The 18575-nt window shown below is 56.0% G+C and overlaps 1 protein-coding gene across 1 annotated transcript; it reads left to right on the top strand.

The window, feature by feature from the left end:
- Positions 1-1742: 1742 nt before the first annotated feature.
- LOC100456439 (mastin-like) lies at positions 1743-7022 on the top strand. Its single transcript, XM_009250281.3, has 8 exons — positions 1743-1807; positions 3179-3211; positions 3857-4028; positions 4183-4297; positions 4476-4656; positions 4808-5082; positions 6571-6743; positions 6867-7022. Exons 1-8 carry the CDS (start codon positions 1743-1745, stop codon positions 7020-7022), a joined length of 1170 nt encoding a protein of 389 aa, XP_009248556.3.
- Positions 7023-18575: the final 11553 nt, after the last annotated feature.

The raw sequence follows: 18575 nt of genomic DNA, 5'->3' as shown, positions 1-18575 counted from the left end.
GCCAGAGTAGCCATTCTTTACTCCTTTACTTTCCTAATAAACTTGCTTTCACTTTACTCTGTGGACTCGCCCTGAATTCTTTCCTGTGAGAGATCCAAGAACCGTCTCTTGGGGTCTGGATTGGGACCCCTTTCCTGTAACAAAGCCATTCTCCCACCTTAGCCTCCCAAATAGCTAAGACCATGGGTGTGTGCCACCGTGCCTGGCTAATTTTTAATTTTTTTTAAAGAGATAGGGTCTCCAGCCTGACCAACGTGGCGAAACCCCATCTCTACTAAAAATACAAATAAATGAGCTGGGCTTGGGGGTGGGTGCTTGTAGTCCCAGCTACTTGGGAGGCTGAGGCAGGAGAATTGATTGAACCCGGGAGGCAGAGGTTGCAGTGAGCCGAGATCGCACCATTGCACTCCAGCCTGGGCACAGTGAGACTCCGTCTAAAAAAAAAAAAAGATGGGGTCTCACTGTGTAGCCCAGGCTGGTCTCGAACTCCGGATCTCAAGTGATCCTCCCGCTTTAGCCTCCCGAAGTGCTGTGATTACAGGCATGAGCCACCACACCCGGCCCACTGTGCAGGCAGTGACTCACCCCTGTAATCCCAGTACTTTGGGAGGCTGAGGTGGGAGAATTGCTTGAGCTGAGGAGTTCAAGACCAGCCTGGGTGACACAGTGAAACCCCGTCTTTGCTAAAAATAAGAAAATTAGCTGGGCGTGGTAGCGTGCGCCTGTAGTCCCAGCTATTCTGGAGGCTGAGGACAGGATGGCTTGAGCCTGGGAGGTAGAGGTTGAGAGAGCTGAGATCGCACCACTGGGCGACAGAGCAATCGCCTGGGAATAGGAGAGGGGAGAGGGGAAAGGAAAGGAGAGGAGAAAGGAAAGTCAGGCTGGGCGCGCTGGCTCACCCCTGTAATCCCAGCACTTTGGGAGGCCAAGTCGGGCAGATCACTTGAGGTCAGGAGTTTGAGACCAGCCTGACCAACATGGTGAAACCCTTGTTTCTACTAAAAATACAAAATTAGCCAGGTGTGGTGGCGTGCGCCTGTAATCCCAACTACTTGGGAGGCTGAGGCAGGAGAATCACTTGAACCCAGTAGGCAGAGGTTGCAGTGACCTGAGATTGCGCCACTGCACTCTGGCATGGGTGACAGAGCGAGACTCCATCTGAAAAAAAAAAAAGAGGAAAGGAGAGGGAAAAGAGGCTTGTAGTTCTGCAGGCTGTACGGGCACGGCATCAGTATCTGCTTGGCTTCTGGGGAGGCCTGGGGAGCTTCCCGTGGTGGCGGAAGGCCAAGGGGGAGCCAGGGCATCTCACGGTGAGGGAGGAAGCAAGAGAGAAGAACCGAGAGGGACCAAGAGCCAGACCAAGTGGGCTGAGCGGCGCCCACCCAGGTTTCCAGAGGAAGGAGATTTCGGGTGGGAAACAAACTTACTGGGTGTGGCTGTTCATCACAGGAATGTGTCCTGCTGGTCACTTACGATTGCTGGGCCTGCGACAGCAGCAGCTGGTCAGGCATGGGCAGGGCAGGAGAGAGCTCCCCTCCCATACACCAGGAGCGTCGGGCGTCCTTCCGGCGATGGTCAGGCAGTTGTTAACTGCCTCTCTAACATAATACTTGTTGCAGCTGGCACCAGGGAAAGGCAGGCTCCCAATAGACAGCAAACACCTGAAACTGGTGATCAGCAGCTTCCCGGTAAGATCTCAGGAGCTGGGCAAGGGGGCCGGAGCAGGCACACTAAGAGGCAAAATGGTAGAGTTTAACTGGTCTATGGCCTTCAAGGGACCTGTGGCTGGTCATGAAGAGCGCCTCAAGTGAGCACACGCACTACTGTGGCAAACGCACCACACGCTCCCCTCCCGAGTGCCAGCAGGCCATGGCACACGCAGACAGCCCACCCACGGGAGGAATTTCGGGAGAAGGGACACGAGACCCCGGAAGCATGCCAACCTATAAGAACCCAAGTCAGGCCGGGTGCGGTGGCTCACGCCTGGAATCTCAGCACTTTGGGAGGCCGAGGTGGGCAGATCACAAGGTCAGGAGTTTGAGACCAGTCTGGCCAACACGGTGAAACCCTGTCTCTACTATAAATACAAAAAATAGCTGGGTGTAGTGGCGCGTGCCTGAATAGTTTGAACCCGGCAGGTGGAGTTTCATTGAGCCAAGATCGTGCCATTGCACTCCAGCCTGGGTGACAGAGCAAGACTCCATCTCAAAAAACAAACAGCCCCAAGTCAAAGGTCAAATTGCACACTTGTCTTTCGAGTTGCCTGCTTGGGCCTTTTCCACGTGTACTTGCCTTCATTTTGTTCCCGCTCTAAAGCTGCTTATTTTTATTTCTTTATTATTATTATTTTGAGACAGGTTCTCACTCTGTTACCCAGGCTGGAATGCAGTGGTGCAATCTTGGCTCACTGCAACCTCTGCCTCCCGGGTTCAAGCGAATCTCCTGCCTCAGCCTCCCGAGTAGCTGGGATTACAGGCACCCACAACCACGCCCAGCTAATTTTTGTATTTTTAGTAGAGACAGGATTTTACTACGTTGGCCAGGCTGGTCTTGAACTCCTGGCCTCAAGTGGTCTTCCCGCCTTGGCCTCTCACAGTGCTGGGATTACAGGCATGAACCACCACACCCGGCCTCTAAAGCTTTTTAATAATCGTTCACTCCTGCTCTAAAACTTGCCTCAGTCTCTCCTGCCTTCTGCCCCTCAGTTGAATTTTTCTTCTGAGGAGGCAAGAATTGAGGTTGCTGCAGATCTGCGTGCATTTGCTGTCGCTCGCAGACCTGGAGGATGCTACCCTGGCAATGGGACGCAGAGAGCTGGACCAGGCTGCTGGCTGTGCGGGCGGGGGAGGAGACAGAGCGGGGAGAGGGCTGTGGAGGGGCGCTGCACCCTCTCTCTGCATTTCTGGGGCTGGTCAACTGAGCTCAAACTCCCCATCCTAATGCAGCCCTGCAGGCTGGGGGAGGGCGCCGGAGACCTGACCCAGAGGAGGGAGACCTGACCCAGAGGAGGGAGACCAGGCTGTATCTCAGGCTGCATCTGCATCGGCCCCACCGTGTCTTCCTCTGGGAGCTGCGGCTCCTCGGGTCGGCTGTGATGCAACGTGGGCAGGGGCGGGGGCTGGGGGTCGCATTGGGTAATGCCTGCACCTACCGCTGTCTCCTTCATCTCTGTCTGCAGCTCTGTGTCCAGCAGGGCCAAGAAGGGCACTGGGTGAGGCTGAGAGCAGCCAGGGGGGTCTCCACAGGGGAACCAGCACCGGGACAGTCACCTCCAGCAGCATCCTGATGTTCTGGGGACACGGGTGCTGGGGGGTTGGCAGGGAAGGGCTCCTGGGTCCTCATGACCCTCTCCCATGGGTGAGCACAAAACACCACGGCGCTTCGGGGTCTTGGAGACAGACTAAAGGGGATGTCAAGTCCTCATTCCTTGGAGCTGCTGACAAGTCCAGACTGGGTCATGTTTTCTTGCCCCCACCCCAGCACCTCCGGGCAGCGGAAGGTCTAGAGAGAGGTCGGGGACTGGGGCTGCTCCTTGCGTCCTGGGCTTGTCTCCGTTGCTCCCTGGCTGGTGACTTGCGCCCTCCTGGAGCTGGTTCTTGTAGCCCAGGCTGTCGCGGGGTAGGGGCACTTGGGGTTATTTCGGGGAGGTGGACGTTTTGGGCCAAAGAGGAGAATGGGCTCCAGGCACCGAGAAGTGAACCCTTCATTCCCAAGGACAGTGGGTGTCCCAGGTGAGGGTGAGGGAGGGGACCTTGCCAGAGACGGTGGGTGTCCCAGGTGAGGGTGAGGGAGGAGACCTGGCCGGAGAATGGGAACGGCTGTCGTCTAACATGCGCCTCCCTCCCTCTCTCCCCAGCTGGGATGTCGCTGCTGCTTCTCTTCGTGGTGTTGACCATTTCTCAGACCTCCCCGCGCCCCCAGAGCTGCCTCTTGCCCCTGCAGCTCAGGTGGCCGTGGTTAACACTCTGCATTTCTGTGCCCCAGACCCGGTCCTGCCCAGTGGAACTCAGCGGCTGGCCCCACCTGCTGTCAGCACTCTGAATGTGCCCAGGAGGGGGCTGCCCCGCCCACCCACTTCCTCTGTATGAGAGATAAATGGGCTCCCAGAGATGCCAGGCAGGACGCAGAGAGACCTGGGGCACGAGTATGCCGCCCACTCTGAACCCCCTTCTCCGTTCCCAGACCCCAGCTGGGGCTCAGATCGCCTCACCCCAGGCCCCGGCTTTCTCCCCACAGATGCTGTGGCTGCTAGTCCTGACCCTCCCCTGCCTGGGGGGTTCTGTGCCCAGGAACCCAGGCGAGTCTGCCCCACCCAATGCCCCTGCTGCCCAGGACCCCCTCCTTGCCCTGCCCCGGGCTCAGAGTGCCAGCCCTGGGGTGGGTGGGGACCATCTGATTGCTGGTCTCTCCTGGTGCCCCTGAGCTCTGGGAAGACCCTCGTCCATCCCCATCATGGCCCTCACTTGCTTCCCTAGAGCCCGGCGTGGGGCATGAGTTGGTGGGCATCGTTGGGGGCTGTGATATCTCGGCCAGGAGGCACCCCTGGCAGGTCAGCCTGAGGTTCTACAGCATGAAGAAGGGTCTGTGGGAGCATATCTGCAGGGGCTCCCTCATCCACCCAGAGTGGGTGCTGACCGCCGCCCACTGCCTTGAGCCGTGAGTGAAGCCTGCCGTCCCCTCGGCGGGTGGGAGTGGGGGTGGGGACGGGCAGGTGTCCTGTGTGCCGGGAGCCCCTCCTGGGATTCAGGGAAAGCCCCGGTCCTGAGCATCTGGCCTTACTCTGAGTGGTGCCCGTTCCTCTCTCCAGGGAGGAGTTGGAGCCCTGCGGGTTTAGAGTGCAGGTCGGGCAGCTGAGGCTCTATGAGGACGACCAGCGGATGAAGGTGGTTGAGATCGTCCGTCACCCCCAGTACAACGAGAGCCTGTCTGCCCAGGTTGGTGCGGACATCGCCTTGCTGAAGCTGGAGGCCCCGGTGCCGCTGTCTGAGCTCATCCACCCGGTCTCGCTCCCGTCTGCCTCCCTGGACGTGCCCTCGGGGAAGACCTGCTGGGTGACCGGCTGGGGTGACATTGGACGTGGAGGTCAGGAGTAGGGCCACTTGGGTGGGATGTGGAGAGATGACCCAGAATGTCGGTGCAGGCCTGGGCTCCAGATGCGTCCTGGATGGCTTCCTGCCGCTGCCGAGACAGATGACCACAGGCCAGGTGGCTCAGAGCAGCAGGAATTTACTATCTCACATCTCTGGAGACGAAACGTCCGCACTCCAGGCGTGAGCAGGGTTGGTTCCTTTCAGAAGCCCTGAGGGAGGGTCCGTTCCATGCCTTCCCTGGCTTCTGGGGCCCCTGCCCGTCCCCATGTCCCTGGGCTTGCGGTCGTGTTTCTCCAGGCTCCCCTCGCCTTCCTCCTCTACAGACACTGGGTGCTGTATTTATGGTGTCTCGAATCTAACATGACCTCATCTTAATTCCATCTGCAAAGGTCCTTTTCCAGATAAGGTCACAGTGACAAGTTCTGGGGTTATGACGTGGGGGTGCCCCTGCCCACCTCCCAACAGGCACTTTGTGAGTTAACTGCATCCTCAGCGTCACCCTCAGTTACCTGCTGTTCCTTTGCAGCAAAGAAACCGTGAGCTAAGGGAGGTTAGGAACTCCTGGGCCCTGCAGCGCATCAGCCCCTGGGGTGGACTGCCTCATTCCCACTACAACGCAGTCCAGGGGGAGTCCTGGTCCCATGCTTTTCCCAAATAGTTTCTTTTTTAAAAATTTTTTTATTTAAAAACTTGTTTTTGAGGCAGGGTCTTGCTCTGTCACCCAGGCTGGAGTGCAATGGTGCAATCACAGCTCACTACAGCCTCGAACCCCCAGGATCAAGTGATCCTCCCACCTCAGCCTCCTGAATAGCTGGAACCACAGGCGCAAGCCACCACACCGGGCTGATTTTTTTTCTTTCTGTAGGGATGGGGTTTCGCTGTGTTGCCTAGGCTGGTCTCAAACTCCTGGGCTCAAGCGATCCTCCCACCTCAGCCCTCCAAGCATTTAATAGCTGGGACTACCAGTGTGCTCCACCATGCCTGGCTAATTTTATTTTATTTTATTTTTTTGAGACAGTCTCTCTCTGTCATCCAGGCTGGAGTGCAGTGGTGTGATCTTGGCTCACTGCAACCTCCGCCTCCCGGGTTCAAGTGATTCTCCTACCTCAGTCTCCTGAGTAGCTGGGATTACAGGCGTCAGCCACCACGCTTGGCTAATTTTTGTATTTTTAGTAGAGATGGGGTTTCACCATGTTGGCCAGGCTGGTCTTGAACTCCTAGGCTCAAGTGATCTACCCGTCTTGGCCTCCCGAAGTGCTGGGGTTACAGGTGTGAGCCACCGCACCCGGCCCCTAGTCGTTTCTAAGAGTGAGTCCTGAGGTTCCAGGCTCCTGTGCCCAGGACTGCAGCCTTGGGGCTCACCTCCTGGCCAGGGAAGGCCCAGCTCTGAGCGAATTGTATGCCTCAGCTCTGGACAAAACGAGAAGCTGCAGCCTTGTCCCCGCCAGGCCCCTGCGCCTCACTGCGCCTCTCCTTGCAGAACCACTGCCCTGGCCCCTCAGCTTGCGGGAGGCGACGGTGAAGGTCAGGAGCAACGTCCTCTGTAATCAGATCTATCGCCACCGCCTTCCTTCCAACCACACTGAGCGGTTTGAGCAGCTCATTAAGGACGACATGCTGTGTGCCGGGGACGGGAACCACGGCTCCTGCCCGGTGAGACCCCAGACCCACCTGTCTCTCCCCTCTTAGGGGGGACACATGGGGAGGCACATGGGGAGCCCTTGCTGAGCGCCGTCTCTCCCCACAGGGCGACAACCGGGGCCCCCTCGTGTGCAGGTGGGATTGCACCTGGTCCAGGTGGGGGTGGTGAGCTGGGGCACCTTCTGCGGTCACGGTGACTTCTCCGGCGTGTACGCCCGCGTGATGAGCTACGTGTCCTGGATCCGCCAGTACGTCCCTCCGTTCCCCGGGGCTGCAGGGGCGTCCACGTGACAGAGGAGACCCCGCCTTCCTTGTGGATGCCCCCCGCCCCTCCCCAGTTCCAGCCTCACTATCCTGGCACCCATTGGTCCTCACGCCTGGGACCCACGTTTCCGCTGCCCTTTCCTGCCCGTCATCCACATCCTGTCCTTCTCAAGGGAGAGGCCTGGGCTCGTCTGCAGGCTGGTGTCTCCAGGAAGGCGGGTGTGCGTGGGGAGCAGAGGCCCCGGCTGTCCCGCCTCCTGCCGGGCCCATGACTCTGATTAAACTGTGCGTAAAGCAGCCTCCATGTGTCTTAGTGCATTTATCTACAGGAGTAGGGAGGCTTCCCTTGGGGTCTCTAAGCTCGGGCACTTCCTCGGGGCAGCATGGAGCTGGGTGGGTGCGGTGGGGGTTCCAGGGCGCTGTGGGTGCTCATCCTGGCTGGCACTTCCCTGCTCCCTCCCTCCCCCTCCCCTCTCCCTCCTCGTTGGCAATAGTCTACCCTGGGCCAGGCCTTGGGTGCGGAGTTGGATAAGGTGGTGGCTTCCACAGCGGGAGGGAGGGAGCCGTGTCCACAGACTGCGTGGGCGTGATGTCGCTGGCACTGGGGACGGCTGTAGGGTGCACTGGAACAGCCTGGGAGTGGGGTCCCAGGTGTCCCTGGACCAGCTGAGGGGCTTAACCAGTGGGAGCTGCTCGGGCTGGACGGTGATGCTGAGGCTGGCTCCCCCGGGGGGATAGGGAGATGAAGGGGTCACAGGGATCTGCCCAGCAGGATGACCAGGTTCCAGTGTCAAGCACCTCACCTTCGCTCCTGTCTGCAAGAGGGTCAGGGCCACCTGGGGGGCGGGGCTTTGTTCTGCCCCCATCGCCCTGGAACTTGCCTCAGGGCTCCCACCCCTACAGTCTGCGGTCTAGGCCGTGGCGTTGGCTCTGGAAGCCCTTCCAAGCTCCAGTCCTGGGCTTCAGAGGCCACGGTGGTGCTCTCTCTGCCCTAGGGGGCCTGATGTGCACTTTCCTTGGGGGAGGGCCCATACCTGCACTTCCGCAGGGTCGGAGTGAGAAAGGACAGACGCCCCCGAGCCTCACACGGCCTCTTGCAGGGAGTAGGGGGCCCGGGCCCGCCAGAGAGAGGCCCCTTCCCTTCAGAGTAGGTCAGCATGGGTCAGGGTTGCTGGCCTGGCTGGGCCAGGTGTCCACTTGTGGCCCACAGCCCCACCTGAGTGGCACCCTGTTCATTTCCCATCTGCTCTCAGCCAGTGTGTGCAGGGGCCTCAGGCTGAAACTATCCGACCGTGGGGTCTGCCAGGCGCTGAGTTCTCCTGGGAAGGGGTGATTCTTCCGAGGGGACCCCGAATCCCTCTGCTCTTTCCTGGGCTTGGTGCCCAGCTGTGCCATGTCTGTGGATTGCCCACAGCACTGACCAACGGCCCCCTCTGGTGCCTCTTGCTGGAAAGCCAGGGTCTGGGGTGGCCCTGGTCATGGGAAGTGGTCAGCCAGCCTGCTAGGGTGTGGGGGAGAGGGCTGGGGGGCCACACCCTCTCTCTGCTTTTCTGGGGCTGGTCTCTAACCGACCTCAAACTCCCCATCCTGACGCAGCCCTGCAGGCCAGAGGGAGGGCGCTGGAGACCTGACCCAGAGGAGGGAGACCTGACCCAGAGGAGGGAGACCAGGCTCCTGCTCTGTCCGGAGTCGGGCTCTGAGTTCTCTCCCTGTATCTCAGGCTGCATCGGCCCCACCGCGTCTTCCTCTGGGGGTTGCGGCTCCTTGGGTCGGCTGTGATGCAACGTGGGCAGGGGTGGGGCTGGGGCTTGGGTTGGGTAATGCCCGTGGCTCCCTCTCTCTCCTTCATCTCTGTCTGCAGTTGTGTGTCCAGCAGGGCTGAGAAGGGCATTGGGTGAGCCCCTGGCCGCTGAGAGGGGGGTCTCCACCGGGGGACTCAGCACAGGGTCTGGGGGTCTCTCACATTAAGGCCTCTGGGGATTTTGGTGCTGGGAGCCGTGAATATCTACTCACTCACTGTCTCTGGATGAGCAAAGCAGTCACGCTGCCCTGTGTTCTCCACATCATAGAAAATCGCCCTGCACATTAGTGGGCGTTTCCATCTCGGTGTTTTTAGGGGTTCTCACACCACGCAGGGCACTGTGAGCAAAGCCTCGTCAGAGTCAGGCATTTCAGAACATCCACCAAGTCTGCAGCCCCCTGCAGCTGCACTGACGTGCCCATGGCCTGCACCCCCGTGAGCGTTTGACTTCCACCCCTAGAGAGGACAAGACTCCCAGAGGCCAGGTTTCTCCACCTTTAATCAGGCATCACTCGGCACCTTCCGGTTCTTGGAGAGAAGACAAGTGTCCCCTCCCCGCCAGGTGTCACGCCCTTTCATCCTAAGAACAACTGTGACCCCCCAAGACGGGGAGGGGGACAGCGAAATGGGACCTGCATGTTCTGGGATTAGAGAACGCGAGTCTTTAAAATAATCTTGGCCGGGCGCGGTGGCTCATGCCTGTCACCCCAGCACTTTGGGAGGCCAAGGTGGGCAGATCACATGAGGTCAGGAGTTCAAGACGAGCCTGACCAATATGGCGAAACCCCGTCTCTACTAAAAATACAAAAATTAGCCGGGCGTGGTGGCGGGTGCCTGTAATCCCAGCTACTTGGGAGGCTGAGGCAGGAGAATCACTTGAACCCGGGAGGTGGAGGATGCAGTGAGCCGAGATCGCGCCACCGCACTCCAGCCTGGGTGACAGAGAGAGACCGTCTAAAAAAAAATCTTCCAGGTGTTTTAAAGACTGAGCTCAATAGACGTTTGTTGATTGACTGAAAGACGGTACTAGCACCAGCTCCAGCAGGGGGAGAAGCGCCATGCCCCCCATAGGCTTTATTTCAGGAGCGACGTCAAGCGTTGCACGGGGAGACGGAGGCTCCCAGGGAAGAAAGTGTGCGCAGCATCACGGTGCTGAGTTGCGGATTTAGAACCAGGGCTGATGATCCCACTGATGCTGAACCCAGTGGGGACACTGCCTGGAGTTAGAGGAATCCAACAGGTTGAACAAGAGGAAGTGTGGACCCAGCATGGCGCCATCAACAGTCCTGACATCATGCAGGGGGAGTCCGCCCTCTGTTCCTCGTCGGGAACCTCCCTGCTCTTCTGGCCTCTACTGTTCTGTCACTTTTAGAACATCTCATCCAAGTCAATGGGAAGAATTCTGTTGGGATTTACATTGGAAGCACATAGAACCTGCGGGTCACTTGGAAAACACTAACACCTCTGTGATGTCTGTCTTTCTAGCCGAGATCATGATATCTCCCCATTAGTTTAGGTCTTTTCAAAATCATATCCTAACAGTACAGCCAGGTTCACAGCAGCCACGAGGCAAGACCAACCCGTGTGTCCATGGACAGATGAATGGAAAAGCAAAATGTGGTATATTCACACAATAAAACGCTCAGCCTGAAAAGGAAAGGAAATTCTGACACAGCACAGTGTGGACACAGCACAGTGTGGATGAACCTTGAGGACAGGAGGCTCAGTGAAAGAAGTCAGTCACTGAAAGACGACTATTGCGTGATTCCACAGATACAAGCTACCTAGAGTAATCAAATGGATAGAGACAGAAAGTAGAACGGCGGTTGCCAGCATTTTGGCAGCTATAATCAAATTTACATTTTCCAGCCAGGCGCAGTGGCTCACATCTGTAATCCCGGCACTTTGGGAGGCCGAGGTGGGTGGATCACCTGAGGGCAGGAGTTTGAGACCAGCCTGACCAACATGGCGAAACCCCGTCTCTACTAAAAATAAAAAAATCAGCTGGTCGTGGTGGTGGGCGCCTGTAATCCCAGCTACTTGAGAGGCTGAGGCAGGAGAATTGCTTGAACCTGGGAGGCGGAGCTTGCAGTGAGCTGAGATCGTGCCACTGCACTCCAGCCTGGGTGAAAGAACAAGACTCCATCTCAAAAAACATATAAATATTTGTATACAGGTTTTCATGTGGATATAATTTCCCCTGTGCATAGTAAGTCTGTGTCTAACTTCATCCTCACCAGCCATTGGTGCTGTAGGCTGTTGAAGATGCCCTTTTAGTCAGGAGTTCCAGAACAGCCTGATCAACATGATGAAATCTCGTCTCTACTAAAAATACAAAAATTAGCCGGGTGTGGTGGCGTGTGCCTGTAATCCCAGTTACTCAGGAGGATGAGGCAGGAGAATCTCTTGAACCCGGGAGGCATAGGTTGCGGTGAGCTGAGATCGCGCCATTGCACTCCAGCCTGGGCGACAGAGAGAGACTCCGTCTCAAAAAAAAAAAAAAAGGTCTGTATTGATTTAATTTGCATTTTCCTAATGATATTGAACATTTTCCATTTAGTTATCTGCCATCCACATAGTGTCCTGCATAGAGTGTTCAAATTCTTTTATTTTTTTTTTGAGACGGAGTCTTGCTCTGTCGCCCAGGCTGGAGTGCAGTGGCACGATCTCGGCCCACCGCAAGCTCTGCCTCCCGGGTTCATGCCATTCTCCTGCCTCAGCCTCCTGAGTAGCTGGGACTACAGGCGCCCACCACCACGCCTGGCTATTTTTTAATATTTTTAGTAGAGACGGGGTTTTACCGTGTTAGCCAGGATGGTCTCGATCTCCCGACCTCATGATCTGCCCGCCTTGGCCTCCCAAAGTGCTGGGATTACAGGCGTGAGCCACCGCGCCCAGCTTAAATCAATTTTTAAAGCATTTTTGTTTTCCCATTCTGGAGTTTTGAGAATTCTTTATATGTCCTGGATACAAACATTGTATCTTTAATAAATATTTTCTCCCTGTCTGTAACTTTGTTTTCATTTTCTTAAGAGTATTTTTTGATGAGGGTTTTTCATTTTGATAAAATCTAGTTAATAAAACTATTTTTTAAAATGGGCCAGGCACGCTGGCTCATACCTGTCATCTCAGCACTTGGGAGGCTGAGGCAGGAGGATCACTTGAGGCCAGGAGTTCAACACCAGCCTGGGCAACATAGTGAGACCCCATCTCTATTTTTAAAAATGAATTATGCCATCTTTCAGCTACTATTCTACTGTAAGATCTTTTCCCATTGTTTTACTTTCAACTTTTTCTCTCTCCTGTAAACAGTATATGTCTGGATTTGTTTTTTATATCCATCATAAATATTTGTATTTTTCTTTTTTTTTTAGATGGAGTCCCACTCTGTCGCCCGGGGTGGAGTACAGTGATGTCATCTCGGCTCACTGCAAGCTCCACCTCCTGGGTTCAAGTGATTCTCCTGCCTCAGCCTCCCAAGTAGCTGGGACTACAGGCGTGCGCCACCACGCTCAGCTAATTTTTTTATTTTTAGTAGAGACTGGTCTCGAACTCCTGACCTCAGGCGATCCACCAACCTCAGCCTCCCAAAATGCTGGGATGACAGGCGTGAGCCACCATACCTGGCCATACTTGTGTTTTTAAATTTCCTCTTTTTTTTAGTTTTTTTTTTTTGCTAATATTTGTATAATATTTTAACTGGTAAGTTCATTCTTTCATATTTATCAGAATCATTGATATACTCAGACTGGTTCCTATTATCTTATTATTTTACAAATTCAGTTATTTTCTATCTCCTTTTTTTCCCTTCTCACCTTTCTGAAACAGATAGCTACGTGAACCCTCAATCAGATAAGAAGTTTATCAGCCTCTCACATCTGCTGGCCTCTCTTCGTCCCGTAAATCCATCATGTCGATACCATCTAGACTGTTAATTCTGGGTTATTGTGGATATATTTTCTCTTTTTCTTTGGTGTTATCTATTTTTAAAAGATAACACACTTTATCATGCTATTTGATTTCCTTTGCTGAATGTATCTCTTGTAACATTTTCTGTAATTGTCTTTCCTTTTATTTAAGAGTTTTATATAAACTGTTTTAAACAATATGAAAGGTTCGAGGTGCACTGTGCCTGAAAATGCATTTATACTGCCCTCAGCCTCGGGTGGCAGTTTTCTTGGATAGCATGTTCTAGGTTCTAAGTTATTTATTTATTATTATTATTTTTTGAGACGGAGTCTCGCTCTGTCGCCCAGGCTGGAGTGCAGTGGCGTGATCTTGGCTCACTGTAACCTCTGCCTCCTGGATTCAAGTGATTCTCCTGCCTCAGCCTCCCGAGTAGCTGGGACTACAGTCGCCCGCCACCACACTAGGCTAATTTTGTATTTTTAGTAGAGATGGAGTTTCACCATATTGGCCAGGCTGGTCTCAAACTCCTGACCTCAAGTGATCCACCCCCCCACTTGGCCTCCCAAAGTGCTGGGATGACAGGCGTGTGCCACCGCGCCCACCTAAGTTCTGAGCTATTTTCTTCGGCATCTTAAAATGTTACTTTATTGTGAACTTGCCTCTCCTCTTGCCGTTGGAAAATCTGACACAACTTGGTCTTTCATGTGTCGTCAAACGATTAATGATTTCTCACAACGCTAATGAACACAGGACCCGGCCTCACATTCGCTAATCCTAGAACACGCAGGTCCCATTTGGCTGTCTCCCTCCCAGTCTTGGGGGTCACAGTTATTCTTAGGATGAACGGGCATGACACCTGACAGGGAGGGGACACTTGTCTTCTCTCCAAGAACCAGAAGGTGCCGAGTGATGCACTCACTGTAGTCACAGCCCTGCCTGTCTTTAGGACGCTGAAGGCTACCTTAGCGTGGACCCTGAGACAAGGGCTCAGGTGTGAGTTGTGTGTTTGGGAGACCCGCGTGTCAAAGGGCGGGAATGCTGGCAGGGAACAGACAGCAGTGTGCACCGTGGAACCCGTTTCCACAGCGGGCACTTGGAGCTTGGTGCTGCTGGGAGCTTCCTGGAGCCCTGGGAGCCCCCAGAACACGCCTGCGTGTGTTCTCCCTCCTGGGGGTTGGGAGCCGGGGCCTGTGTCCTCCAGCTCCCGTTGGCCATTGCAACTCCCAGGAAATGCCGCCCTGCTGGGTGCGAGAACAGAGCTGGGAAAGATGATGCAGATGAACCCCGAAATTGGGGCTCAGCCAGTGAGGGTTCTTGACTTCACTCAGGAAAGATTTCAAGAGTGAGCCAACAGTGACAGAAAATTAGTTTCTCAGAGCAGCAGGGGCAGGGCAGGGCCGGGTCCAGAGCAGCAGCCCCAGGCCTTGCTGGCCATGTTTATACCTACTCTTAATTATATGCTAATCAAGGGGCAGGTTATTTGGAATTTTCTAGAAAAGGGGCAGGGCATTCCTGGAACCCTGTAAGGTAGCTTCCGGGTTGTTGCCCTGGCATTCGTAAACTGTCATGGTGCTGATGGGAGTGTTTGTATGCTAATGAGAAGTGAGGGCTAGAGGTGGCTTCTCGGCCTCTCGGGCAGCTGCTGGTCTCCGCAGGTTTCCAGAGAGGTCCTGATCAAGTCCTGCTGGTCTCCCGCCTCAGAGGGAGGCAGGTGCTGGCAGGGTGGCGTGGCACATTTACACCAACTCTTAGACCCAGTGTGTTGGGGGAGGGTTTGCTAGGATCTGCTTCAGGCACTGAATGCTTTTTTTTTTAAAGTTATTTTTAGGCTAGGTGTGGCAGCTCAGGCCTGTAATCCCAGCACTTTGGGAGGCCGAGGCGGGTGGATCACCTGAGGTCAGGAGTTTGAGACTAGCCTGGCCAATATGGTGAAACCCCGTCTCTACTAAAAATACAAAAATTAGCTGGCCGTGGTGGTGGTGTGCCTGTAATCCCAGCTACTTGGGAGGCTGAGGCAGGAGAATCACTTGAATCCGGGAGGCAGAGGTTGCAGTGAGCTGAGACTGTTGCAGTGAGCTGAGACTGCACCACTGCACTGCAGCCTGGGCAACAGAGCAAGACTCCATCCCCCAAAAAAAGTTATTTTGGCCGGGCATGGTGGCTCAGGCCTGTAATCCCAGCACTTTGGGAGGCTGAGGCAGGCAGATCACCTGAGGTCAGGAGTTCGAGACCAGCCTGGCCAACATGGTGAAACCCTGTCTTTATTAAAAGTACAAAAATTAGCCAGGCGTGGTGGCGTGTGCCTGTAATCCCAGCTACTCAGGAGGCTGAGGCAGGAGAATCGCTGGAACCCGGGAGGCAGAGACTGCAGTGAGCTGAGATTGCGCCATTGCATTCCAGCCTGGGCGACAGAGCGAGACTCCATCTCCAAAAAAAAAAAAAAAAAGGTAATCCTGTTTATGTTTGTGGTGGCAAGAAGAACCTGGAAGTAAACTAAAAACTCTTCAATTGAAATGAACAAATCGATTGTGTAACCAACCGTATCAAGATCCACACTGCAAGGGGTAAAACGCGCAGACCAGCCACGTTGGTGTCAATGTAGATGGCAGGAGACACGCGGACGCTGGGGAGAAATTGAACCTTGTGATGATGGAGTGGCCGCCTGGGTCCCCTGTCTGAGTCCCCTTGGAGGCACAGATGTAGCCCTTCATCCCTGCACATGGGTGGACCACGCGGGGATGGCGTCCCTTCCCCCGAGGGCCGTGGTCAGCCCTTTAGTGTCTGAGGCCCAGAAAGACGAGCGGCTGCCTGGGTGGGCAGGGGTTGGGGCGAGAATGGATCTGGGCCCACGAGGGGCGTTGGTGTTCCTGGGGCTGTCGATCTGACTATGAATGAAGTTCCCGTGTGGGAACCTGCCTGCTGTGGGCTATTGTCAGGGTGAAATGCGTGGCAGGGCACAGATGCGCCCGAGGCCCGAAGCATTTATGAGTCTCCCTGGATGGAAGCCTGTGACTCCGTGAGCAGCTTTAAGGGATGGAAGATGAAGTAGGCTGGGCACAGTAATCCCAGCACTGTCGGAGGCTGGGGCGGGCGGATCACCTGAGGTCAGGAGGTCGAGACCAGCCTCGCCAACATGATGAAACCCCGTCTCTGCTAAAAATACAAAAATTAGCCGGGTGTGGTGGTGGGCGCCTGTAATCCCAGCGCTTTGGGAGGCTGAGGCAGGAGAATCGGTTGAGCCTGGGAGGCTGATGTTGCAGCGAGCCAAGATTGCACCACTGCACTCCAGCCTGGGCAACAAAGTGAGACACCCTGTCTCAAAAAAAGAAACAAAAAAAGGCCGGGCGCGGTGGCTCACGCCTGTAATCCCAGCACTTTGGGAGGCCGAGGCGGGCGCATCACGAGGTCAGGGGATCGAGACCATCCTGGCTAACACGGTGAAACCCCGTCTCTACTAAAAATACAAAAAATTAGCCGGGCGTGGTGGCGGGTGCCTATAGTCCCAGCTACTCAGGAGGCTGAGGCAGGAGAATAGCGTGAACCTGGTAGGCGGAGCTTGCAGTGAGCCGACATTGAGCCACTGCACTCCAGCCTGGGCGACGGAGCGAGATTCCGTCTCAAAAAAAAAAAAAAAAAAAAGAAACAGAAAAAAAAAGAGATGGAAGCGGGGATCGGGGCTGCTGGCTAGCGTATGGGAGGAAACTGGGAGACCCCCAGACAGGTGGCATCTGTCTTCACCTGGATTGTTCTCTAAGTGACCCCAGCTCCATGCCCAAACCTAGGTCTACAGACCAGCGGCAGGCACTGAAGGCCTGGCAGGGGGAGGAGAACGGGTCCTGCTCTGTGTGGGAGAGACTCCCGTGCAGGCTCCCGTCCTTGGTCGGCCTGGGGGCATCTGCACCCTGTGGGGTGGGGCTTGGGCTGGGGCGCTGGGGTGAGAGATTGGGATGGGGTGGCAGCACCTGCTGTTACTGTCTTCTGACCTCTTCCTGCAACTCTGTGGGCAGAGGCGAGTGCTGGCCGTGGCTGAAGCCAGCAAGAGCGAGGCTCCAGGAGGGACCCACCCTGGGGGCCGAGGGTCCAGGCACGAGGGCGTCACATCATCCTGAGGACCCTGGCGCTGGGGACCGGAGAGGTCCTGAAAGCTCCTCCCGCTGGTGAGCAGGGAAAGCCACGGCACCAAGCATGAAATAAAAACGAAATATACAAATGAGGGCATGGTGGTGGGTGCCTGACATCCCAGCCACTTGGGAGGCTGAGGCAGGAGGATTGCTTCAACCCGGTGAGCCGAGATCACGCCACTGCACTCCATTCTGGGTGACAGAGCGAGACTCTGTCTCAAAAATAAAACAGCAAATGTAGGAATGGAGGGCACGCTCCAGGCCGTAACAAGGACCCCCTCCTTGCCGAACCCACAGGCCCTGTCCCCTCCCCAAGGGGTTGGGAGACACCTGCTCCCTCCCTCCCAGGACGGGCTGTCTTCTCTCAAATGCACACGCCTCTTCCAACACTTAGCAAAACGTTCTCACACCCTCAGACCCCTGGAAGCCGGGCCCAAGCCATCTTCAAGCAGCACCGCCTGGGCTGCCGGGAAGGGAAGACGCAGAGAAACGTCCACTGTTGTCTGCTGTTTCTTTCACAGCTTCAAAAGCACAACGCGCCACAGTCCCCCAGTGACCTGCCCGCCACACAGGCATCCACAGCCGTGTCCCGGCCGCAGAGGCGCTCGGCCAGAGTCACGTGGGACGCAGGGTGCCCGGGAAAGGCATGGAGTTGGGGCACAGATGCTTGTCCTCACTTGGGACCAGCGCCCCAGTTCCTCTCAGGTTTATGGAGTCCCTCCTTGGGCGCCTCAGCAGGGGAGGAGCCCCTCCAGCCCCAGGCAGTGCCCTTCCCACCTCCCCCCGCGTGGGTGCCATCCGTGACCCAGATCAACCAACGGGGAGGACCCAGCTGTGCCAGGAGCTAGAGGGTCTGAGAAGCAGGGACGGGTGCTTCACTGGTTGGGCTGAAGGGTCCGTGGCATCTGAGTCATTGCTGCAGTGAGGGCAGCTGTGATGTGGACCCCACCCCGGGTCCTGGACAGGTGGCCACACCAAATGACAGCTTGGTCCCCCTCTTCCCTCACCCTGGAGATTCACTGGAGGGGACGGTCATGTGGCCAGGACCCCTGTAGTGCCCTGACCCTTCCTTCTCTCCACCTGCTTGGAGGACTCTGCCGTGTCCATTGGAGCACAGTGGACCTGAGATCCCGGGCCATGTTCCTGGGCCTCCCGCCCCAAGCAGGGCGTTACAGTGGACGGCGTGGTCCGTTCTGGCTGTTCTGGGTGACAGCATGTTCCTGGAAAGGCCGGGTCCCCACCGGTCCCGTGGCCTCTGACAGTCCTCTCCTTTGGCCTGGGTTCTGGGCCTCCTGGAGCCTGTTTCTGGTTAGTAACTTTGTGTCCTTTGGGGCCGTGCTCGAGCCTTTTTCTGGTGTTTTGGGGTGTCCAGACACTTGGAGCACTTGGTACGCAGAGAAGCAGGGCTGCTGAGGGTGGGGCCGGGGTTCAGGGCCCTGCTGCAGGCCCTGCAGTGGCTCCTGGAGACGCTTCCCTCTGTCACAGGCACCAGCGCCACCCTGAACTTGCCTTTTCTTCTCTCACCAGCAGCCTCTCCAAACTCTCCTTCACTGACGGACAGGCTTCTGGAGGGCGGCACCCACGGCCCGTGTCCTTCTGTACCTCCCTGCCCCATGGAGGAATGTGGGGTCTATGCTTTCCCCGGCCCATCAGGCCCCACAGCTCCAGTCGAAGGAGGAGATCTTTTTTTTTTTTTTTTTTTTTTGAGATAAAGGAGACAAAGTCTTGCTCTGTCGCCCAGGCTGGAGT

This window comes from Pongo abelii, chromosome 18 (genome assembly GCF_028885655.2).
Source record: "Pongo abelii isolate AG06213 chromosome 18, NHGRI_mPonAbe1-v2.0_pri, whole genome shotgun sequence".
NCBI classification, from domain to species: domain Eukaryota; kingdom Metazoa; phylum Chordata; class Mammalia; order Primates; family Hominidae; genus Pongo; species Pongo abelii.
The sequence above is the reverse complement of the archived record's forward strand: the minus strand, read 5'-3'. Positions and strand labels throughout refer to the sequence as shown.

Coding starts and splice junctions, on each gene's coding strand:
- LOC100456439 (XM_009250281.3), top strand. CDS start 1,743: ATGGTAGAGTTTAACTGGTCTATGGCCTTCAAGGGACCTGTGGCTGGT. Junction 4,657..4,807: donor GCCGCCCACTGCCTTGAGCC/GTGAGTGAAGCC, acceptor TCCTCTCTCCAG/GGAGGAGTTGGAGCCCTGCG. Junction 6,744..6,866: donor GGAACCACGGCTCCTGCCCG/GTGAGACCCCAG, acceptor CCTCGTGTGCAG/GTGGGATTGCACCTGGTCCA.